The sequence below is a fragment of the Coturnix japonica genome, chromosome 11 (assembly GCF_054131305.1).
Source record: "Coturnix japonica strain WE chromosome 11, WE-NBRP24, whole genome shotgun sequence".
In the NCBI taxonomy this organism is placed as follows: domain Eukaryota; kingdom Metazoa; phylum Chordata; class Aves; order Galliformes; family Phasianidae; genus Coturnix; species Coturnix japonica.
This window is the reverse complement of record NC_140673.1, coordinates 13,540,290-13,565,341: the sequence shown is the minus strand read 5'-3', so window position 1 is coordinate 13,565,341 and position 25,052 is coordinate 13,540,290. Positions and strand designations below refer to the sequence as shown.

Here is a 25,052-nt window from a genome sequence, read left to right as displayed (position 1 = left end):
TGTTTAAAAGCAGTGGGTTATTATAACTTGATCTCTGTATGGGTTGTGGTAAGGCTAATCATATACAAGTTTTTATCTTGGTTTGCTTGAGTAGACCTTGTTCTAAACAGTAGAAGAAATAAGTATTGCTTGCTGGTGATAAGTTGTCTGCACTCTTACTAAATTATCCTGGTGTATAAAAAATCAAATTAAATAGAAAATTAAGTTTTCAAAAATTATCTTTAATTCTTAACAAGTTTAAGAAAGTTTGTGAGATATTTTTGTGTACTGCTTCGAAAACTTAACCTCATTTATGGAGCTTTAGCATCCTGTATTATGTAAAAATACCATAGGACACAATTTTTTGGGGGAGGGAAATTATTCTAGATTTCTACTATTGCTTCTAAGTATTTCTTCTGTTTGGATACAATTATAATGATGATTATAATGAATTAAAACTTTGTGTTGTGCTTCTTCTGTCAGAAACTACTAGTAAAGCCAGAATCACAGGTCAGTTTCCTCAGCCATTGCAGGTGTATATTTTTTCCTAAGGCTGACTTACATGTTACTCTTATAAAGGAGATAGCTAGCATTTGTCTCTGCATTCCTCCATACGTAGTGCTGTGCTCATGCCAGGCTTAAATGTGGTGATGACGATATGTGTAGGTCTTGAAAGGGGATTAGGATTCCTACTAAGGCACTGGGTGGAATGGAGAGAGGATGTGGTGCTGCTGTCAGATAATGTCTGAAATTAGATACAATAGATCCTAGCAAAAGATGATAAAGACTGGAGTGTGCGTATGCCACAGAAGGTTCATCAGCCTGGTGCTTTTACACCTTCTTTGATGGTCTAGGACTTTCCCTACCACTTGCCTTATTTTCTACATGTGAAGAGAATAAGTAATTAGCATAAGTAATGTAGAAATTGTTTTTGAGATGGAGAGAATAACATGGTAGAAAATGTGTAGGTGGTAGAGATTAGGAAAGGAGAGAGAGAAGGTGTGAGGCTACAGCTTAATTCACATATTTACAAGAGAGCCGGCTTCTTTGCACCACTGTCCACAATGCAGTCATTAACATTTTTGAAGTTAAAGTGTTTTTATCTAGTAGACTGTATCTGAAAAATATCTGGAAAAAAAACCCAAAAACAAACATGAAGAAAGTTGGCTGAGTATCCTCGTGTTTTATCTGTCTGTGTGTGTTCCTGTAACTCATTTGCCGCACATACCTCCTGAGCAGTCATAAAAGAGACCTCTCCTGCTTGTTCAAGTCACTCCCTGTTTGTCATTCCTGGCACTTGTCTGCAGCCCAGTTTTGATGCAGGCATCAGCGCTCATAAACTTGACAGCATTTCCCATTCAAGCTGATAGATTGGGAAATTCAGAACATTTTAGACTGAATTCTATATTTTCTGTTAGCAGAGATTAATTTAGGATTGTAATGGACTTTTCTTAAAGGTACTAAGAGATGACAAATGGGTAGCACGGCTGTGCATGCTGTTGAAGTGTTGGTCCAGAAGGGCAGGACTTGTTGCAAGGTTACGATTCTCTCACAAATGCTGATGGGAGGTTTTGGGCAGCCCACGTCTTATGAGTCTGTTGATACGTCACTTGAAGCTCAGTGTATTTTTTACATGAAACACATTTAAATTAGATGCACAAAGTAAGTTTTTTTGTTTGTTTTTATTTGTATGTTTAATAAAAAAGATAAGATCTTTGAGCAGAGGAAGGGGGAATTGCTTACCTAACTCCTCAAGGTAGCAATGCACAGAGGATAATGGAAAAAAGAACAAATAGAAGTTATTTGCTGTAATATGAATGCTTCTTCTTGAGCAGTGTTCACAAGTCGTCTTGTGTTTTTGAACATACTAGAGGGACTGCTGGTTTTCATTTGCTATTAAGAGCTTTGCTGAGTCTTTGGCACCAAAAAGGAAGGCACAGAAGGCGTGAAACTACTCTGAAAAACATTTTTTGCTGGAAGGTTACTTGGCTTAAAAGAACAGGAGAATAATTCCTTTTGTCTCCTTCTACTCTGTTTATTCCTATAAGCATTCATCCTCTCACAAATATGAAAAGCACCAGCTGAGATATTTTTGTCATCTGTCACAAAGTTTTAGTACTGGCAGAAGAAAAAAATGTAGATGAGGGCTGTCAGTCAGAGCGCTGTGATTCTGCCTGGGCTGTTTACTTCCATTTGCTGTTGCCAGCGAAGCTGGCCCAGGGCACTTGCTGATTTTCAGTGCTGGTGTGTAGCCAGGGACAGTTAGCAGATGTCTTGTATCTGCCTGGAAAGGAATCCATTTCTCTAACTTGGATCTGTAGCCAAATCTCACCATATCTTACTGTTTGGACAAACACTAGGTAACCTCATGGACATGATGATGTTTGATATGTATGTGTCCTCTGCAAATTACCTTGTTATGAAGGTGTAACTTTGCATTTTTGGTATTTTTACAGGGGTGACCCTTCAATTGTGAAACTGAATATTGCTATTACCACAGGCTACCTCATTTCTGGTAATTATGCAACATCATCTTTATAATGCGCTCAACCTATTTATTAATGTTGAGTCACTACCCTATATATTTGTATTCATCTTGAGACACTGTTCCGGAGATGTGATACATGTAAGAATTTTGAAAGCCACAGCAGAAGCTGTATTGCAATTGAGTTGTGGGGTTGTGGTGAAATTGCAGGATACGAAAGATGGGAATGATGTCCCCCCAGGCAGTAAGGGAATGGCATGGTGTGGCTTTGTGATGGTTTGGTACCCAACTGCCAACTCCAGTTCAGACTGTGCTGTAGCCACTTCAGAAGGTGTGGAAGTGGCTTGCAACAGAGCACCTGGAACTCTATAACCCTCAATGCAAATTGAGGCAAACGATGCCATTGGATTTCACTTGCCCACCTTCTAATTTCCCTTCAAAGCAAAATTAAGTCACCTATAGAACTTGAAAATTTAGAATTATTATTATTTTTTTTAATACAACATTAATACTTCACAGAATCACAGAATCACACAGAATGACCCGGGTTGGAAGGGACCTCAAGGATCATGTAGTTCTAACCCCCAATACTTAAATATGTTGATGTTCTGAATTATTGTTAAGTAAAATTGGCATGGGAATTTTGCAACACAACTGTTTGTAACTTTTGTTTTGTGTGGGGAATGCTGACTTGCCAAAATGAAAACTCTGTAACATGGACTGTTTTCTGGGAAAACTTCCCCTGTTTGAATGGAGTCTTTCACCAGAGGCTGCACTGTGTACTGAATTATCTCTTGCAGTTGATTTCTCACTAATGGCACTGGTGATCAGCACATGCAGTTCAAGTCTCTGGTTTGTCTGTAAGGAGAACTTCATCTTCCATGTTTAAATTCATTGGTATCTATTTCTAAATAGTTACGCATTAGGCTTTCATTATGAATTAATGAATGCATTTGAACAGAGACCTGAACTTGGCCACTCATTCTCTTTCCTTCCTTATGTAGTTAATGTTTAATTATTCATATGTAGTGGAGCAGCTATATCAGATAATACAGACTCCTGCCTGAGAACAGCTCATATAAGAGATCGAGGTACTCACTGGAGATAGGAAAAGCATAACGATAAGGTCTTTGATTTTGAACCTTGATCTCTAGTATTCCATTCAGAGTACCAAGTACTCGTTTATTTGAAGAAAGTAGAGGCAGAAATTGCTTATTCCAGAAATTTTTCTGAAATCTCATACAGTCACAGGACAAGAAAAACTTCTCAGAGCTTTCTTTACAGCATTAACTCAAGTCCACTGTATTGCTCTTGCAGTGACTGGGAAGCTCTGATTGTATTGAGTGAGCATGCTTCTTGTTCCAAGTGTTTTTTGCACAGGGTTAATGGTTCCCTGTTTGCAAGTATAACGTTCTGTTTCACTAGTTCCCCATAGCAGATTCTTGCTTTTACTGTAGATATTTGTACATTGGTTATGTATATTCCTTCCCTCCCCACTTTTTTTGGTCACTTGTTCCAAATATATGGATTTGATATCAGATTCTGGATCTATCGTTTCCTTCCAGAATACTTCAGCTAAAGGTATTGTCCCCATACTTCTGTTGATATGGAAGATAATTTATGGCAGCTTTTGGAATAATGCTTGCTTAATATTTTGTCAGAACTTATTTTTCTTTTTTTTTTTTTTTTTACTGGAAAAACATCTTTAGGTTATGTGTGTTTCTACTGGTAGCATGCATTGGCAATCAGACCTCTAAAAACTAGGAGAAACACTATTCTCGGGTAAATGGCAGGATATTAACTTCTTTTTTTAATGTTATTTATTTTCTCTTTTAGATTTGTTGCTTATTATTTGCTACTGGAAGGCAATTGGTGACAAATTTTTTGTAATACATCACTTGGCAGCTCTGTATGCTTATTATTTTGTACTGGTGAGTGCTGTATTCTCTGGTAATGTAACAAGCAGATGAGAATGGAGACAATGCTTTTATGAATCTTGTTTCTTTAATGTTTAAAAAGGTTATTTGCTGGTTGGTGCGTTACCTTCGTGACAGTCATATTTCTATCTTCAATACAGAGGCCACAAAATCATAAGTGTGAACGCTTAGTTGAAAAACCAGAAGATGGTTTCAAATGTTTTGCTTGTTACTGCATTTTTAAGAGTATTGGTCAGTGATGTCCAACTCTGGGCAGCTGGGTGTGGTTCTTCTGTAGATTTTTCTTTTCTTTTTATTTAAAAGCAGCAACAAAAACGAGCAAGAAACCACAAAAACTTTTTTATTGTACACACTTATGTCACCCAGACATGAACAATTTATTTTTATGGAGGTAGGATTATGGAATCTATTCCACTTTTAGTTATTAAACAACCGGCATGCAGCACATATTCATATGTAAAATAAGAATGCTAATCTGAAAAATGAACGGTCGTATGAAGATCCCAATTGCATATGATAAATAACTATATCTGCTGTTCAGCTTAAACTAACTTTAAGCTTTGTTATAACTGAGATTTCTCATTAAGTGTGCACTTTTTGTTTGTTTTGTTATGAAGATTGATGCTGACCCTCTGAGACTTCTTCCAAGATTGCTTTGGGGGGGAGGCAGTTGATGATTAATTGTGTATATCTGTCAATATCTGTGGCATATGTGCATGCATCAATGATATAAGGGGAAGAAAAGGATATTCTTCTAGGGCAAAGACTAACTCTGTTACTCTTTGCTGCTGATTTACTGCTGGAATTGCTAAGATGCCTTTGTGATTTGGTAGAAATCCTGCTGACCTCCAGAGTAATGCTGCTAAATCTCTTCTGAAAAGCTCATTCAGTAAATAAAGAAATCCTATAAAACAGAATTTACATCACTTACTATGTCTCTTTCACTAGCTACTTCATGAATCTCAGGCTTAAAATATTTTAAAATGTGTTGAGTTGTCAGATTACTGCCAGATTTCCCATGTAACCATTTAAAGGGAATGAAGTAGATTGACAAGTAAATACTCTCTTACAGGTTGAAGATAATTAGATCTACTAGTATTGTCATGGATGAAACGGAATTAGAACTGGATATTAGAGTAATGAAAATATCACTACTCAGGCTAATTCCCCATGCAGAAAGTTCAGTAGTTATTTCTGGAGTAAATAATATAGTGTGAACTTTAAGTTCCATTTATTATTTGGGTCCAACTCTCCCACTGCATGTCTATATCTGTGCCATGGGTTGTTCAGGAATAAGGCTGAGTTTTCTTTATCTCTACACCTGCCAAGTGCTACTTGCCCAGTCCTGGTGGAGTGGGATACTATTTCCAGCTGGTAACACAAGCAAAAGATAAGACAGAGAAGCCTCTGTACTTTGTCACTTAGAGGGAGGTGTTCAGTTACAATGTGTTTTGGTGGAAAAGTTGCATGCTATTATCTGGATACTGACATAGGTAAGACAAAGTCTTCTTCCAGCCTAGGGGATGTGGCAGGGACTGCAACACAACTACTGGAAAGGGTTTCTCTTTCAGAAGGCAGGGGAGAATTTCAAGGGCTTTATGTGCCCTTTCTGCTGCCAAATCAGAGCCCATAATTCATCTTGATGTAGGTCAGTTGCATTCCTAAAACAACAGTTCAGGGACATTCTTCACCTTACTGATTTTGTTTGTTTAAACATGAGAAATCTGAAACAGTTACAATCCTCTTAGACAGTAGCTGTACCATTACAGTTATATCCCACCAGTTTCTGTGCAAGTCTCCTCTGGTTGGCTTTCCATTTCCTCTTATTTCTACTTCTTTTAAAGATTTATTATTATTAATAATAAAAAGCTACTGACTCATGGTATTTAAAGGACAATTCATTTTGGAATTGTAAGGAAGTTACAGAAACTAATGTACTAAAGAAACTTATGTACTGTCAATTTTAAGCAGGCCTTTGAGTCATTGTATCAATCTTTGTATGCTTGAAGACTTTAGTCGAGGTTCATCTCCTAGATTGTTGATCTCTGTGTCTGCTTTGTCTTTGTCCAACCAGAGCAAAGGTCTGCTGGCTTATTTTGGGAACTTCCGTCTGCTTGCAGAGTTCTCCACTCCTTTTGTCAATCAGCGGTAAGTAGCTGTGGAGTTTTTACACAATTCTTTATGTTTTGATCCATATTATACGGGAAGGATTTTGTCATTGAATAGCTGCTAAAAAGTGAATTTTAATTTATTTAGAGATTTCTATCTGGAAATCTATCTTGCTATGAAAACATTTAGCTGCTGTTGCTGCACAGCTGGTGTGCTCCCCCCTGAGTTCCTTTTTAAAGCAGACCAACCTTCATATGAAATGCCAGATTTTCACACTTCTGTTTCAAAAATAGTCCTGGATTCTGAGCTCTAAAATTAGAAGAGTAGTAAAACATCTCAATGCAGTGGTGGTAGTTAAGCTTTACACTTGTGATCAGAGAACAAAGTGGCAGGAGGCTCTTTAGCAGACTTCAGAGACAGTGGAAGACTGCTGTAGCTTCTAGTAGCAGCATAACACTCAAACTGCTGCTGTGAGTATCAGAGAAGGCATGATAATGCTAAGGAGGGCATTTCCCAGAGCTCTGGGCTGGGTGCCTTCTGCTTCCTCTGCAGCTGCTGTGACCCAGCTGGGGACAATGACCTGCCCCAGGACTTCATCTCAAGAGCAGGACCTTGATATAGCAAGGGGCTGCTGTCATCTCCTTCTCCTCCTTCTCTTCCTCCTCCATTTTTTTCCTTTTGTTTATTTGTGGTGTGGGGTCAGATCTCACAGTGCACCACATAGCTGTGCCCATCCTTTCTGGCGTGTTTCTACTTCACTGATCCTTCTTGTGTAGTGTCTATTTTCCTTTCCAGGTGTCGGGTAGAGAAAGGGTGAGAACGATAAAAAGGGTCTCTAAGCCTTCAAACAAGATGTCTGAGTATTACCTATTACTAAATTGTGATGGTTAACTATGAAAGAGTTTTTGAGACTGTAGGATTCCTCGCATTTCTAAGAAAATAAAAAATAAAAGGGAAGGATTGTGCTGAGGACCCTTCTGAATGTTGGTGAATTCAACTTAGGGGAGGGCAGGGTAACAGAGCTCTGCAGGACTGTCTCCATTTGCCCAAGGGAAGTCGAGTAGGATGTTGTGGTCTAATTCAGGTTGTGATCTACATGCATAGAGAAACCAAGGAGTGAAGAAACACTTCTTTAAACTTGTTTTATAGGAGAGTAAGAAAAAAGCAGGAGGTGGTACATTCTGAAGGTGGTATTATATTCTAGATTTCTCTATTGGTGCTCATGTCCCACTCATTGTTCTCATGACTGACTTTTATCAGGATAGGATTTTGTACTGGAAATGGATGCTTACCTTTCAAATTTATTAAAAGTAGGTATTTTAGAAGTATAATATACACTACAGTGAGACTGTGTCCTTGAATACCCACATCTACTGCTTTCTGAGGAAAACAGAAGTCCCTGTGGGAGATGATAAGGTCCTTTGCACTGAGGGATGTCATCTCATTAGTGCATGTTTTTTTTCCATTACATTTGAAAAGAGCCAGACACTTAAGGCAGCAAGTGGTAGATAACGATAATGATTAGAGGTATTTAATTCAAGATCGTCCCCATGCCAAGCATTTAGGTCTTTTTTTGTTAATGTCAACATTTATGCAATTAATTATAAACTGTGTTGGGTAAAATGTTAACAATCACTGACACTTACTTACTCATAGTTTTTGAATTTGCTGGGAGAGGGAAGCCTCCGAGCAGATGTCCAGTCACCCTGTTCTCAGTGGTTACCTATCCTGGCCCATTGCTGTGGACTTCAAATACTTTCTTTGATGTTACTTCTGGAATCTTCATTATAAATACTGAGGAAAATACAGGCTCTGTCTCACTGAATGTGTCAGGTCCCTGTTGGCCCAGTGTTTCTGTGGGGAGGTATCCAGCTTCCTGCTCAGGCTATCACCCGGAGAGCCCAGAGTCTGTATCGGTTGCATTCTTAACTGATTACCTGGTGTGTTTCCATTAGAGTTGAATGTCTGGCAAGTCTTTGTAGTGTGTCAGTAATTATGTAGGCTGTAATCTGCAGATAATTAAAGTTTGACTTTATTCTTTACAAGTTTTTAACTTGTTATTTTCTTTAATAGATTTACCCCCATACCTTCTTGAATACAAATTGGTTATCCTACTTCCTCCTTCCCAATCGCTGTCATGATTACATTGATTTATGTTATTTTCCTGTTTTTAGCCTTCCATTGTTGCTCAATTTTTCCTCGCACTTATTTATTATGTGTGAATGTGTCTCCAGTTATAGGAGGGAGAGAAGGTTCTTTAATATACGTGTGCCTGACAGTGAGATTAAGACACAATATGTGATTTGCAATGGCTGGTTCTGAAGTTGTGATTTAGGGCTAAACAGGAGTCAGAAAATTCCATATCTATGAAATATTATACCTCTATTTCGATTACCATATCAAACACAATGTTAGGATTGCTTTCAGGGGAGAAATATTTTTTAATTGCCTATTGATGCAAATTATAATAAAAAACAATACATTTGAATTTACCACCTTAAAAGTAACTTTAAATTATAGTGCAGTAGTCATTGGCAAACATAGTGGTCTTGAGCTGACTTACAATTTGGACTGGGATTTTCTATGTGTTGTTCTACATGTAATGTTCTTGGTATCACACGGTGTTTAATTGGGAGAAAATAAAAAAAGCCAAGCAGGAGAATTTGCAAGGTAATCCAAGAAACTTAGAAATACAAGCAATAACTAAGAAGTGCAAGGTAGAAGCAATAAAAAAATACATGCTTAATTAAGAGAAATAAAATCTTCTTCAATTAAGTGGACTTAAGTGTGCCTGCCATCTGTGAATACTTCTTTTGCAGGTGGTTTTTTGAAGTACTGGGATATCCCAAATCTTCAAAGGCTAACATGATCAATGGTGTGCTGATGACAGTTGTGTTCTTCGTGGTGAGGATTGCCGTCATGCCTATGTATTACAGCCGTGTATTTTCTTCGTTTGGAACTGAGGGTTTCCAGAGATTAGGATTTGCAGCCCAGAGCGCCTGGATTATCTCAAGTGTTGTCTTGGATGTTATGAACTTGATGTGGATGGTCAAAATTACAAAAGGTTGCTACAAAGTTATTTGTCTTGTTGGACGGGAGGAAGCAAAAACTCATAAGAATGGAAAATCTGACTAGAGATCATATGCATAAACAGAAATTTCTGCTATGAAAATAATTTGGGTTCACTGAACCAGTGCACATTTCTGCCATGGAATGCTCCTCTTAAGGAAACAAGGTATTACCTCTGTACTGACCTTACTCTTTCCCTAGCCACACTGCCTGCGCACCCAGGGCCACGCTTTAAGGATCTTCTCCAATGAGGAATAGAAGCAAACGTTCACAGAAAGGAGCGCTACGTGTTCTGAGCACTTAAACTACTGAAATGAGGAGGGAGCAGACTGGTTACTTGGCTGTTGTCCACCAGTGTGTTTGAAGTGTTTCACTCAGGTTTCTCAGATTAATGTGTTTTATAAATCTAGTGCATATTGATATCTCTCTTTTATAAAAGCATAAACAAAACTCCCCAAACTCATGATACGGTGCAATTTTTCCTGGCAAGTTTCTATATTTCCTCCTAGGAATAATGATCAAGATTTCAATCTTGAGAACTTTTTAATTTTTGCAAGAGATGCTAAAAGTCTAGCTCTGATTCTGTGAAGTCTTTTACTGCTTTTTGTTCTGCCTTGTATGAATGCAAACCACTTGGGGAAATCTATGAAATAATTTTCTCTAAAATGCTGTATTATAAGACCGTAAGAGATATCTTAAGAGTGGTTAAAATTCTCTGATTTTTATAGGAAGGATTCACTTCTGCTTTTTTAGATTACATGTAAGAGCACATCTACTAAATCAGCCGTGGAAACGAGTTCTTCAGTTAGTATGGTAAATGATGTTTGGGAACAGCATAATTCTTAGTGGAGTGCTTTTTTGCTTTGCTGCTGCTGCCTATGAGAGGTATTGCAGCTCTGCTCAGAGTTAACCACTGACTTTAAAGATATGGAGCTGACTTAGAAAAAGATAAAATTATTCTGTAATGTGCCATGGAACTCACAATGAGCTTTTTTTTTTTTTTTTTAATCACACAAGTGACCCATATATGATATAATGATATATGATACGATGGCTGATTATTATCATCACGTTTTCCTTGTTAATCGTATTTGAGCTGTTGACAAAAGAAGATTCTTGAATTAACGGTGCCAAACTTCTTTCAAGCCTTGACATACAGTGACAGTTCACACCTGTAGGCACAACATTCTGTTTTCAGAACCACATATTTGTCAGTAGGAACTCAGTTCCTCCTTCTACAGGCTTCAAACTTGGTGGACATTGGAGAGAAATCTTACTGCCTAGGAGGAATGCTCTCGATCCAAATTGTATTATAACTGGAGGAAATTCTGTTCCTTTATTTTTTTAAATGATTTTGAGAGCAGTATTTGTGTATAGTTTTGTTTTGCTTATTTTTAATCATATCTGAATTGAGTTTGATCAACTTCTGTTTGCTTCTTGCCTTTTTTTTAGTTATTACTTTTGAACATCGTGTTGTTAGTTATACCTTCCTAACAAGGTGTGTTAAACATACATGTTTGCACTCAGTACTTCAGTGCACATACCAAGTGTTGTAGCAGACTGTGTGTAAGCAATTTATTTTTAAACAAAGAGATATTTATCCTGTGTGGGATATTCTTTTTCCTTTTCTTCTGTTCCCCTTAACAAAGCTTTGTGGAATCAGCCCTTACCTCTGCAGATCACAGTGTTGTTGCACCAACGCTACGATGCTGCTGGGTGAGAAACAGGGTTTGTCTCCCAGGAATCAGATGTCAGTGAGCCCCAGAGAGAACCCCATGGACTGTAGTGCCTTATAGACAAGGCAGCTGTGTTGAGTTCCCAGCTCCAGGGATGTCAGAGTATTGTTTGAGATGCACAATACTGGCTTTTATCTGCTTGGTTTCACTGGGCAGACGTTTTCCAGTACGGTTTCCAAGCCTGCCCTCTTGAGGGTGATGTCAAAGATTGCTTGTTCTGTTCTACAGTCACCTTCAAATTAAGTAAATTCAAACATTTTGGAGAATGTGCTTGAAAGTGGAAGCATTCTTTTATTGTATTTGGGAAGTAGGATGAAAAACTGATAAGGAAGGTGAGCTGAAGCAGCTTTTAAGATGACAATCCATGAAAACTTCTCAAAATTCATTTCCACTTTAGTCTTTGACATCTCGGTATCGTTTTGTTTTGCTTTGTTCTCAGCGCAGAGCATTCACTAAAGCAGTCAGTTTTCTTCTAGATAGATTTGTGCATTATAGGGGGGAAGTCAAGCTGTAATAAAGTTGTTTTATAAGTAGACTGGAAAACAAACAAGCAGAAAAACAAGCCTGCAGAGTACATAATGGGCAACAACGCGAAATAGAAGGGCATTGGGATACTTAGTACGTGCAATGTTTTGGATTGCTGCATGAAATTAATGTAATTTAATTTTTATGATGCATTCAGTTTCATTTTTCTATTGTGACATTACAGTGTGTTACTGTTCAGTCTGGATGTATCCATCATGTGTGAGAGGGCAACTTACTAAGGAAAAAACATTATTAACACCTGTATATTTAGCAAGTACTGTAGTCAGCAGTTTGCACAATTGTGCTGTAATGAACACATTAGGATAGAGCACTCTTACATGCCACTAAAGGCTTATAATACAGCAAATTACATGGCCTTGGCACCTTTTTTTTCAATTACACTTTCTTAATTTAAAAATGATGTTGAGATGTTGACATCATATAGTGTTGCAAGCTCGTCTCTTTGCTTTTCTTATGCAAGAAGTGCATGATTAGTAGGATTTTCATAAATGCTATCTCCGGAATCTAATATTACTTTAATAGTGGCTTGAAACTTCTATTTTAACACTTGCATTGTAAAGCAGACAGTTGGTGTATCACCAGGTGTCTTTGCTACGGATGTATTGAATGGATGGAATTAGCTTAGAAAAAATGCTCAAAAAATCATATTTTTTTTATATTCTTCAGTACCCCCATACATAAAATTAGAGTGGTGGTCAAGGGAGTGTCCATTTGTACCAGTAGGACTGTGTGTAAGTATGAAAGTTTCTCTTCTCTATGGTTTTACTTTTTCATCAGAAGATGAATAAATACTGCTCTCAGAGCTACTGTAGGTCAAATTTTGCTTTTATAATTGGTTTGTGGAAGCATTGCTTGCAAAGAGGAAAAGTACTTTGAATCCTTGTGTTCTTGGTGAGTGTTTGGGTGGATTTCAATGAAGTCAAGAGCCATATTGCTACAGAGGTGTTTCATGGGTATCTGTACGCATTCTTCAGAGGTAGGAATTTTATCTCTGAAATCTACTCTGCCTCTATAAGTAAATGCTCTATTGGGTGAGCTCAACACTTTCTTAATTGCTTAAAAATGGAATCCACTGAATAATGAAAGATGCTTTATGAGCAGGAAAAATGAGAGGAGCTGATGTTTATAAAATCTTATCAATTCCAAATTTTATGTCAAAGTTTATTACAAAAGAAATTAATTACAATGTCTGGATGATTATCACTTCCATCTTTATGTTAGAAATTATGGCAAAGCATTATTCATACTGAAAAATTAATGCTAACCTCTGAGTAAAAGCTTACACAAGTGAGCAAATACATTCAAGCACGTTGAAAGAATAGAGGTGGAGGGGATGCTGAGTACAGCTGCTGCTGTGGTTGACACAGTGGTAGAATGATGAGCAGCAGAAAGATGATGTATTTCTATATCTCTGCAATGGTGCAAACTGAAACTTTAACATTTATTTTCAAGCTGTATAAAAAGGCTTCTAAGTTGTTGATTGCTGTGTGAAGAGGATCCATGTGTGTTCAAGTGTATGTACATATGAACTTTCTGTGAAAGGTCTTCTAGTAGAAAAGTTTGTGAAATTGTTTTGTAAAGCTTCTGCTGAGCCATTCAGAAGAAAACAAAGGGCTGACTGAAAATTACTCCAGCTTAAGATCTATTACAGCCTTCACCAATGGGGAAAGCCTGGTAGAGGGGAACTAGAATTCAGAAGAGCAATACAATTGTAGAAGGCTATTAGAAGAATGTGCAGCCCTCTTTCCTGGTTGTAATAGCCTTCCATAGAACTTAACTAAAGGGACTTCACAAGGCAGGACTTGTTCCTGCTAGAGTGTCTCTATCCATGGAATGCATTTGACAGCTGGAGGAAGAGCAGTACTTTGCTGTTGAGCTCCTGGCACCAGTCAAATGGAAAAAATAAAAATAATAAAAAAAAAAGGATAATATTTACTAACTTTTAATATTCATCCAAACCCTGGGTGAAATCTCTTTGCTGGACAGGTGAAGGTCTGATGATTTTCTGATCACAACTTGAAAGGTCTTTTTATGGAGGAAAGAGAGAAAGATGCATTGCTCGGGATGTTTGGAGCTCTGGGATTAAGCATCAAATCAATACTTTTAGGTGATAACATGATTTCTTATCCATTTAAAATCTCTACTAGCTACCTCCTTTGGCATTCTTGCTCTATTTATAATAACCAAGCACTTTATAGCTCAGTAAAGAATGGAAGGTAGCTATGAAGAATAACTTGTATTATTCGGAATAAGGAACATTTTCTCAAAATTCCTTCTGAGATCAGTTTCATGGTGTGGTGTCCTAAGAGGGCAAGTGATAGCAATGTACATACATTTTTAATCTACTTGTAATATAAAGGAAATGTCCTTAAGAGAGTGGTTTATGAGGAGTTTGGCATGCCTTGGTATCAACCGTATGATTCAGTGTGCTATTTATAACTTCTTAGTCATTGACGTTGAAAATATAAAAGCAAATAAAATATTCTGTAGTGTATCTTTATTTTTAATCTGTGTGTGGGATGTCAAAAACTGTTCTTGTCTTGTGGACGGCACATGCCTTTATGAGCCTTTAAATACTGAAGTACATGAGAATCTGCACCCAAGTGGAACATGTTGCATGGAAATTGTCTTCTAAGTTTTACAGTTTTGTTATTGAAAAGATTCTGAACATTTAAATGCAACATTTAAATATCAACAGCGGGCTCTAATACAGAGCATACCACTTTGAATGCAATGCAGGAGATGCTGGTTTTGTTCATCGTAACACTATTCAAGTTTAACAAGAGAAATCCATTATACGGTAGGGAGAGGGAGGAAAAGGGCTAATGCTGAGCTCTGGTATAATTTGCACACTTAATAAACATACATGCAAATATCCTGGGTTTGTTTCTATCGTGCATCAACCAAACAGTGTTTAATGTCTGCAGATACCTATATGGGGAGAATAATTTAACGTGTAAGCACAGTTAGACTGATGCAAAAGCAAATTACAATCTGTTGGGAACAAGTGAGTTACGATTTAGGCATAAGTAATAGTCTGTGATTAAGAAATGTTCGTGTCATCTTTAAGAGAGACTTGATAAATACGGTACACCTGAGCTGGGTGTAGAGCAAAGGTGAAACCTGGATGTTCTTCCAGACTGATTTCTGGGAAACCACGACAATCTGGTGTGTGGAGTAAAGACTAACACCGTCACCTAATATTGGAATTGTATTAGGAAATCCAAATAGTAACGTGGGCCGATTGTAGTAGCGATCCTTATCACTGCACAAGAACTTAGGAATGCAATATAGTAACTCTGAAGATCAGTTACAGCAGTGAACAGGTGTAGTAAGGTGAATGGTTAAATACGATGTGTTTAAATCTTCTTTTTGCTACAAAAGTTCTGAATTGTGTTTGCATTTCAGTATGCCGTGGAGCATTTTGTGTTTGGTTTGAACAGTCTAGGAGCTTGCATTATTCTGGCTGACTTTTTTTTTCTTTGATATATGCAATAATGTCGATGAGCAATAAATTGCATGTTGTATGCAAGGCATTGTTACTTCATAATAAACAAAAGGAACAGAGCTGCTTATTCTGTGAATTTTTCTTTCTAATTGCGCTATTAGCTTATGTACCTATAGTGATAAATACATTGTGAAAGAATGGCTTGCATTGGGTTTTGCTGAGAAACAGTTGGCTCGTACAATACACCTTGCTTGAGAAATATATGGGGAGGGGGGGAAGAAGAGAAGAAGGAGCCTAAGCCAGGTGTGTTGGGGTGGGTGGACTTAGGAAGGGTGAAATGCTGTGTAGGGCCTCAGTGCAGCCAGAAAGTTGACCTCAACTATAGACTGTTGTGTATTGTGGAAAAACTTAAGTTTATATCAGATAGTATTGATTATATCATCATGTGTTATAATCGCACATTTCAGGACGTAAGCTAAACGCTTCTCTTCAGGCTGTGGGTATGAAGAGCTACTGCCATCTGTGCGTTATAGATGCCATGCATTACACAGTCCTTTCCTTAATATTGAGGTAGGCTCTTCGGTTCCTTGTTTTGCTTGTTTTACATCTCTGCAGTGGATATCTGTCACCGTGCTCCCTGGCAGCGCAGTGGGGCTCCGCCCGCAGCGCGGCGCTGTGAGGACCGGCCGCCTCCTACCGGCAGCTCCCGGCACGGCCTACCCCACCCCGGGCACGGCGGCGGCCCCGCGGTGGGAGGAGGAAGCGGCTGTTGTACGCAGGCGCGGGGCGGAGGGCCGCTCTCGCGAGGCGCGCTGCCGCCCCGGGGTCGCCGTAGGGCGCGGGCCGTGCTGAGGTGAGGGCGGGGGGAAGGGAGGGACGCGACTCGAGGCGGGAGGCGGCGGGAGCTGCGGTGGGGCGCAGGACGTGGCGCCGGGCCCGGCCCGGATTGGCGAAGGAAGGCGGGCCTGACCTTGCCCGCGGTGAGTGCGGTCACGGGGTGGGTTACGGGTCACTGGTGGCTGGGGAGGCGAGGCCCGGTGCCGGCGAAGGGGCCCGAGTGTAGCGTCCGTCCTGTCCTCACTGCGCCCTTCGCGCTGCGGAGGCCGTGGATGTTTATTTAGACGCTGCGTTTACTGCTCGCAGCAGTTTTTTGTTATTTATTTTGGGTGTGTTTTGTGATGCCGCGGTGTATTTATGTGTGCATTCATTATAACAAATATAGGTTTGCTTTATAGGTAGTTTCTTTTTTTCTTTTCTTTAGAAAGCTGAACTAAAAAGCCCCGTTTTGGCAGTCATGGGTCTGTCTGCATCCTCCCCAGCGGCCACAGCTCAGTCAGCAGCTGAGCCGGCCAAGCAGCACCAGGCTGCCTCTCCACCTTCAGAATGCCCCATGCACCGGGAGAAAATGAGAGGTAACTGTGCTTGAAAGCTAATGAAGTTAGCTCCTTACTCTGAAAACTCAAAGGTGTTTGTCAGGAAAGAGAAACAACTGCATTAAACACCTGAGCCTGTCCCCCACCCAAGGTTACGCAGGTAGCAGTTGATGACAAGATATCAGCTGTCCCCAGTAGGGACCCAGAGAGGCAACCTGCTGCAGAACCCATGGGCTGCTCCTGTTTGCCTTTCTCCAGAGTGGCCCTGCAGGGATTTGGGGCCAGATTGGTGCCCATGTCCCTTTGGGGCTGGTCTCTGGGTGCAGATGGTTGTGCATAAGGGAGGGGCAGCAGAAGGGTGCGATCAGGACAGTGTCTGGGGAAGGATGATGTCAGCTCTTTGTTGGCACAACAAACACAAGTTGGATTCACGTTGCTTTAGAAATCTTGGTGATGAACTCCTTGGTATAGCAGCCAGCATGGAGCAGGGCGTAAGCGTTCAAGGCCTGTGTGAGAAGCCTAGGTTTAAGCGTGGTGTTGGGTGCTGAAACAGGCATGACAAAAGTATTTATGAAAGTTGGAAAGTGTTCTAAAACTCCAAACAAAAACTGAAGTAGCGATCTTGTATTAGCATTCGCTGAACTGTTCCCCATCTGTCATGTTTTAGAGACTTCATTTTGCAACAAAATGTATAGTGCTTTCTCCTGTGTTTCAGGTTGTCCAATGCGCATGAAGGCTTCTGAGCGTAGGGCTGAGAACACAGACGATGTTCCTGCACATCAGGAAAGAGCGTATGAATACGTAGCGTGTCCTGTAAAGTCTGGGGCATCTCAAGTGAACGATGACATTGATCCCAGCAATATGGTAACTTTCACTTAGTTCACATGTTTTCTTCAGTCTCGTTTCTTGCTGAAATGCCAAAAATGTAAATACCGATACTGTCTAAAGTGGGAACTCTGGCAATTAATGTTCTTTTTTCCATTTTAAACCTGCTTTTTCTGATTGTGTATCCAAATATTTTTATACAGGGCTCAAGAGTCTTCTTCAAAGTTGAATCATTTTTGATAAAAGGTGGTTTTATAGTTTCTAAATGTTTTATGCCATATATTCCTATTTGTTACTTGCACGTGTGGTTCTTAAGTTACATCTTAAGGCTCTGAGCAATAGTGGTGTGGTAAGTTCTCATTCAGGTCTTTCCGACATTTTGTCTGATTACAAAAGGAGTGCGGGTTTGAAAGCTGAAGTTGAGACAAAAAGTGTCCTTTGGTCTTCAGATAACAAACTCACACAGAGCATTCTGTTGTGAAAAGGAGAGATGACTTCAGTGGATTTAATGTGGAGGCTCAACTTCTTGATCTTGGCAGTGGCTGTTTAATTATTGCTTTATTTTTTTCTTAAATACTTAATACTTTCTAGTTTGGTTTTGCTACTGTTGTTCAGGTGATTCTCTGTGTTTTCTAGATGCCTCCTCCTAATCAGCTGCCATCTCCAGATCAACCATTTCCGTTGTCAACTGTTAGAGAAGAATCTTCCATTCCGAGGGCACACTCTGACAAGAAATGGGTCTATCCTTCAGAGCAGATGTTTTGGAATGCAATGCTAAGAAAAGGGTAAATACACTGAATTACCAGCTGAAGTCTGCGTGAGCCTGAGATTTATGAAATAGCATCATTAGTTATTATTCATAGATGCTATTTAAGTGTTTCAAGCAGGAAGCAATTAACTTTCATTTGTTAAAAAAAAAAACAACTGCTATTTAAAAAAAAATAAGCTTTAATGTTATGTGTGAGCTGATCTCAAAGTCTGTCCTCCCCCATCATCAGCAAGGTGGCTGACGATGTCAAGGCAGCTGCTACTGACTTTAAAGTCACTTAGCATAGGTGCCAGCAGGCTTTGTATGGCTACCTACCTCCAGATGCAGGAGGCTTCAGTCTAATCCTGTAAACTGATTCCTTGAATCCAGGAGCATTGATTTGACTCTGTAATACTACTAACAATTTGAAAATTAGAATTGTTTGACTTGTAGATGTTTTCTGCTTAAAACTTCAGTGTAGGCAAGATCCAACTGAATGAGAAGTGACTCACTGGCCTACAAAAATCTCTGCTGCTGCTTCTGCATTGCTTTATTTGTTTGTCATTTTGAAACGTATCAACTTTAAATGCAATTACTATTAAAACAGCAGTGATTCTTTAATACTCTGTTTTGATGCTGAAGACGCCATGAGCAGTTTGTACTGAACACACAAATTTTTATCCTGTAAATGCTTAAAAGTATTCAGTCTTATGCCTGTTGGAAAGGAAGCACAGTCACAGTGCAGGATCAGAGAGATGGAAGGCGTTTCAAAGTCTCTGCAAATTGGATAAAGGACTTTTGTGCATTAAGAACACAAGTGGGATTTTTTGTAAGCGTTTTTACTAATACTGTGGATGTGCCGTTGTTTGCACATCCTGATAACTTTCTGATCCAATTAAGCTGTTAATTTAGCTACCCAGAAGTTGTGGATCTCTGTGATGATAACTTAGATAACTATCTGTTTACACAGAAAATGAAGTGGTTCTCAGGATGCTTAAGCAGATGAGCCAGAAGTTTCCATTGTTGCTTTTTGTCTTTGCATGAATGCTTAGATGTCTTGACTGGATGTCCATCCAATAAATAAGGAATATGGAGCAGTTACATGGTAATACTTGTCGGAATACGGAGGAGTTATTCTAACAGTAATACTTGTTAGAATATGGAGGAGTTACACAGTAATACTTGTCTTATTTTTTAGGTGGAGGTGGAAAGACGATGACATAACAAGTGAAGACATGACTAACATCATTAAGATTCACAATCAAAATAATGAGCAAGCTTGGAAGGAGATTTTGAAGTGGGAAGCTCTTCATGCTACGTACGTACACGTGAATGAGAAGCAAATCATTTGGTTTAGCATTTGCTTTTGTAATTGCTTCAAAGTAGACTTAGTAGTTTTCATAAAAATATTCTGGTGTTGATACGTTTCAAAAGTTTCGGTCTTCTGTCATCTCCCATTTTGATAGTGAGGCAGGAAGCTTACTTGTAAGGGATGACTAGAACTGAATCATTACACTGACAAAATGGATCAACCGTCTAGTGGTATATTACGTGGATTTGGAGGAAAAAACATCTTATTGTGTCTGGTTGAAGATTACCTTATTTCTGTCTTTGTTATGAAAAAGGCGAGGGACGTAAACTTTGTTTAGAAGGGACTGGTGTCACTTTAGGTCCTTGTTCCTAGAAGATACAGACTAGTTAAAGATGGTGTGACTAGAAATGGTACTTTGAAATTCCATGACCTTTGTTGCAGAGTGGTTTCCTTTATGATTTTCTGCTCTTTAATTGTTTTCACTTCTGTAACCTGTTACATTTTTGGATGAGAGCTTCTCTGTTGGTAAGTTAGAACAATACTGTGGAACATATCATTTAAAGTTAGACTTTGTTTCAAGAAGTAGAAACTATTATCTCTGTTCTAATTGTGTTTGCAGGGAATGTCCCTGTGGACCGTCCCTGATGCGGTTTGGAGGCAAAGCAAAGGAGTATTCACCGAGAGCCAGAATACGATCATGGATGGGGTAAGTTGGCAAGAAAATAGGACTGCTGGTCAAAAGGAAAGGTAGAGAGGCATGTCTGGAGATACGGTGTAGAAGTAATTTAGAGATGATACGAAAGTGGAATTGCAGGTTATAATCACCATAAGTTTCATGTAGTAGTAGGGATCTTATGCCAGAATCTGAATAAATAAGTTTTGCTTCCACTCCCTCTCCCAGGCTCATAAAACATTGCATTTTTCTGCACTATCTTTCCAGATACGAACTTCCCTTTGACAGACATGACTGGATTGTTGACCGATGTGGAAAAGAAGTGCGATACGTTATTGATTACTATGACGGTGGTGCAGTAGATAAGAACTACCAGTTCACTATCCTGGATGTTCGTCCTGCGTTTGATTCTCTGTCGGCTGTGTGGGACAGAATGAAGGTAGCTTGGTGGCGTTGGACTTCTTAATTACTCCTGTTATGTGTGATCAAAAAGAACAACCACTTCCCTCTGAGGTTTGAGAATATGTGGACAGTAGGACGTGAGATAGAAGTTCAGTGGAACTGTGTTTATTTTTGTCACCACTGTTCTTTGTGGGGGCATGACAAGGATGAAGAAATGCATTGTTAAGTATACCAGTGCTTTATGATGCTATAAATTATATAATAAAAGTACAGAAGCAAAAACACTTAATTTTCTTAAGATGTGGGAAATCTTTTATTTTGTTACAAGTCTTGCCTAAGATTTCCTTCTTTCCTTTCATGCCTGTGGTGCTGTACCAAATACATGAGGTTTCTGGTTCTGACTGTGGTTTTGAGTATTACTTAAAAAATAGCAAAAACTGGAAGTTTCATGAATGGTTGCCCTTAGTTACAGTATTAGCACACTCAGATAATAGAGCATGAAAGTTGTGGACTGTTACGAATTGCATGTTTTACTACGTATTGAAAACTACAAGCTTGTTTTTACATGGGCACTTTACCTGTTCAAATACATCTCCTCAGAAAATTTCAATCAAATCTATTCTGTTAAAGAAGTGTGAGTATTACAGTGTGAGTGTTTCTAGAAGCTTTCAGTTGAATATATAGAGAGTATACTTATGCCTTAATTTGCTGTTTATCTTTGAACAGAACAGCTGATTGTTAGAGGCAGGAAATGAGTGTATTGGTTTGGTTGCTCTTAAAACAACATTTCTCAAAGGAGATAAGGTTGATCTCTAATGAGTATTTATTTAATCATTTAAGTAGTTTGTTTTCTGACGTAAGAAAGTTGTATTCTTTTTGGTGCACTTGTGTGTATCCAAAATGTGAGTCAACATTTTGCAAGTAAGCAGGGTTGAGTGTTTTCTGAGAGTGATGCTTGTTAATGCAGTGTGATGTTTGTGCCTAATGAGGAAAATTAAACTACTTTCTGTTTCTTTTTTTTAAAGTCTTCCACTGTAATAACTATAAATTTGCATGGCTTGGTAAATTTCAGTTGCTGCATACTTGAAATTACGTTACTCCTCCCTTTGAGCATACAGTACTGTTGAGGGTAAGACCTCCATGCAAAAGACTCGGGAACTGAAAGAATAACCAAATACTGCATTGTAGTTTCTTAAGCCAGAGTTTCTTCTTGTAACTTGGAAGTTTGAACTGGCAACCAGCTGTACCTTAATTTTCTGAAAGTGCTTATTGTTCACTGATAACAGAAGCTTTTTTCTTTCTCCCAAGGGGAGAACACCTCACTACATCAGTAAAGTAACTCTTCTCATTTAGGAAAATAATCAGGGAAGCTTCCATATTTCATGGTACTAATGGAGACTAATGACTCCCACTTCACAGGCAACTATCTGTGGGGTCAGAATAAAACTTAACCAGAAGTCCAGAATTCTAAGAAATAACTCCTACTTTTATCTTTTTCCAGTTTCCCTATTACTTTTCCCTTTTTTTTTTCTCCAGCAGTTTGTGTGTGTGTGTGTGTGTGTGTTAATAAAAACAGTTTAAGGCAAGAAACCCCAAGCATCAGTCTGAATAGGCAGTATATATGCAAGATACAAGAAGTGTGTGACCTTCTATGAAGCACTGTATCTGACAGTGAAAGAGCTGCTCCTTTCAGTTCTGACAGAAAAGACAGAAGATTTTTGAGGTCAGCTTTTTGAGTTTTATGTACGCATTTGGTAACTTGATCTACGCACAATGGAGTGAGCATTTTGGAAGCTTCAAAATGACAAGTCTGCACTGTTGGTTTTGGACACAACGTTAAGTGTGTTATGAAAACTGTAATTGCTACTAAATCTGATAAATGTTTCATGCTGCTTCATGAGTTTGCTATCTTCTGTTTCATCTTTCCTAGCATCAGAGTTGTTCTTTTCTGTGCTGCTTTGTCATTCAAACCAAAAGGAGAATCAAATAAATATACTTTTCTTAACTTTGGTATTTGTGATTATATTTCTATCTCTAAGAATCGTTAATATTAGCTCTCGCATGTGCCAAATGAGATAAGTTCTTTAGGCCATTACAGCAGAACTTTAAATATGTACTACTCATATTTAGGTGAAGAGAGAATCTAAAAGGAAGGACAGCCTTAAGTGTTAGCCAGCTAAACCTGCAGGTTTCAGAACAAGGATATAAGACAACAAATATGTTCATTCTCAGTCCAGCTAAATTCTGCAGAAAGGAAGGTTTAAGATTTGGGGATTTTTTTTAGCAATCATTAGGAATTAATGAAGTTTATATTCTACAAACAGTGAGGCTTAAGGAAAACTGCAGTTCTCTGTTTTAGGTTGTCTACAGTTCACCTGTGTTCTGCTTTACCACATCCAAGCTCTCCTTCACCTGTTGTATTTGGTTCTTATATTTAAAACAGCTGCTCTGCAGTTGAAAATGTGTTCTTCAAAGATACTGTGTTGAGAAACTGCAGTCTCTGTTGGTTCTGTCATGATCAGTGGAAAAGGACTCTGGCATAGCAGTCCAACTGTAATTAGATCTTGGTATGTAGGTCTTGTATATGTATCCAGGAGTAATGCTGATCTTCCTGGAGTGTGAGACTGTCTGCATTCATCTCCTCTGGCCTCTTGCCATTGCATTGCTTCAGGCGGCTGCCCTGCAGTTAGGGTGCCTGGCACTGTGCTGCCAGTCTTAAGGAACACCAAACATGCCTGCTGTGCTTTCCCTGCTAAGTGATGGCCTAGTTCTCTGCTTTTCTACATTGTGTACTCAGCATCTGGCTGACATGAATGCCTTGTAACTAGTGTTAATTCACAGCCTTGTCCTGGGATACCTGTAATTCCTTGACACGTGAAATCATGTGATATTTTACCACTGTGTTGTATTAGGCAATTTGGAAAGGGGGATGTATCTCTTATCACCTTTCTTCCCCCCCCCCCCCATGGAAATAACTCTTCCTCCTTTTCAGTGTTATGCCAACAGTCTAAGCTCTTGAAGAATTTTGCATCCACACCATAGAATTTCTTCTATGTAGAAGAAAGGAATTGTATTCCTGGTAAAAAGGTATTTGTGTCTGTTGTTGATTGCTGATATATATATATATATATGTATACTTAACTGCCAAAGGTAAGTGTCCTGTATTACTGTTTTTAAGTTGCCATGTGGTAAGGATACATTAGTGTAAAGGGGGACAGTAACAACAATTACATAATGCATTCACCCTCAGGACTTCAGTGTGCTCTGTGAACAACTATTGAAAGACATATTTTAGACTATAAATACTGTTATATCTCCAAGAGCCTTGAGAGCAGCCAAGGATCTTTCAGTGCCCTGAAAATGGTCATAGTCTGTCATCTTAGGCAAAGATCTATATGCAGTGAATCAAGTAAGTATTGATTCTTTTGGCAGTGTTAGTTAGAACCTATGGTGCTGGATGCATTGCTTAGTAAAATATCATTTTCTGTTTCCGTTTGAAGACGAATCGCTTTTATGTGCCTCTTGTAGAAAAAAGTAGGAGCTTATCAAGCTCTTAAAGCATCTTAATTTCTTTTACGAATGTAACAGTTGTACCTATTTAATGCACGCACATCAATTGGTACAAAAACTTGTATAGAGAATACTGGTCTGACTCCCAACTCAGATGCATTCCCTTGAGCATACGGGCAGTCATGAGTTATTTACTGCTCTGAATGGTTGTGCTGGTTTAACCTCTCTTACATACTAGAAAACATCACATTTGTTTCAAAACATCAAGGGATATCAAGCATCACGGACTTAGACGTGATTTTTGCTTTCCAATATTTTGCCAGTTTTGTAGTAACATTATAACATTTTAGCAGTATTTCTGACATGCTGCTGCTCTTGCTTCTTTCTCAAGACCACAACCCCAATAAGTCTCCTGTCTGTAGGGATAGCTAATGATTTAATTGATCTTTTAGACTTTCAAAATGAGTTTCCATCTCTCAAAAGATTAAGTGTCTTAGGGAATCGACTTGGAGCAGTTTGATGCATGGAGGATAAATAGAAGGGCCTTTAAAAAGCACCACTAGGCCTTGAAAAACTTGCTTCTTAAATAATTGAAAGGAAAAGCAATAGAAAATGCAAGGTTTTCTTTTTCCTCTCAAATTAGATAGTGTTTATTATACATTTTTTTTACTCTGTCCTGATAACCAACATAAAACATTGTGGGGTAATTCAAAGATGATGTGAAACACTCGAGTATTCTTATTATTCTTGAATTCCTGAAGCTGCATTTCATAGGACTCTAGAATGCTGCTATATAATGGAGGTGGCCCTTCAAATTAGCCACGTTTCTAATTTAGAAGATGCCTGTGTATGTGTGTATCAATGGAGGCAAATAGCTTCATAAGCTTGAAAATCATATAT

General features: G+C 38.8%; 2 protein-coding genes across 15 annotated transcripts in view; both read left to right on the top strand.

The window, feature by feature from the left end:
• TLCD4 (TLC domain containing 4) overlaps nucleotides 1-15,428 on the top strand; it is a 38,834-nt gene extending 23,406 nt beyond the window's left edge. For 9 of the 13 annotated variants that reach the window (XM_015870220.3, XM_085511280.1, XM_015870216.3 and 6 more), the window contains 4 exons: nucleotides 2,436-2,494; nucleotides 4,301-4,395; nucleotides 6,476-6,549; nucleotides 9,330-15,428. In XM_015870220.3, the coding sequence (XP_015725706.1) occupies nucleotides 2,436-2,494; nucleotides 4,301-4,395; nucleotides 6,476-6,549; nucleotides 9,330-9,645 (544 nt within the window). In that variant the 3' untranslated portion in view covers nucleotides 9,646-15,428. Of the gene's footprint in view, nucleotides 1-2,435; nucleotides 2,495-4,300; nucleotides 4,396-6,475; nucleotides 6,550-8,166; nucleotides 8,556-9,329 lie in introns of those variants that run through there. The other 4 variants (XM_085511284.1, XM_085511283.1, XM_085511286.1 and 1 more) reach the window with 1 other exon arrangement.
• Nucleotides 15,429-16,105: 677 nt separating this feature from the next.
• HCCS (holocytochrome c synthase) lies at nucleotides 16,106-22,647 on the top strand. Of its 2 annotated transcripts, none has more exons than XM_015870215.3 (7): nucleotides 16,106-16,162; nucleotides 16,571-16,721; nucleotides 17,398-17,546; nucleotides 18,144-18,292; nucleotides 19,454-19,573; nucleotides 20,187-20,273; nucleotides 20,508-22,647. In XM_015870215.3, exons 2-7 carry the CDS (start codon nucleotides 16,604-16,606, stop codon nucleotides 20,704-20,706), a joined length of 822 nt encoding a protein of 273 aa, XP_015725701.2. In that variant the 5' UTR covers nucleotides 16,106-16,162; nucleotides 16,571-16,603; the 3' UTR covers nucleotides 20,707-22,647. The 2 variants fall into 2 exon arrangements, with proteins under 2 accessions (XP_015725701.2, XP_085367405.1); XM_085511279.1 differs by having other exon boundaries at nucleotides 16,106-16,289.
• The last annotated feature ends 2,405 nt before the right edge of the window (nucleotides 22,648-25,052 follow it).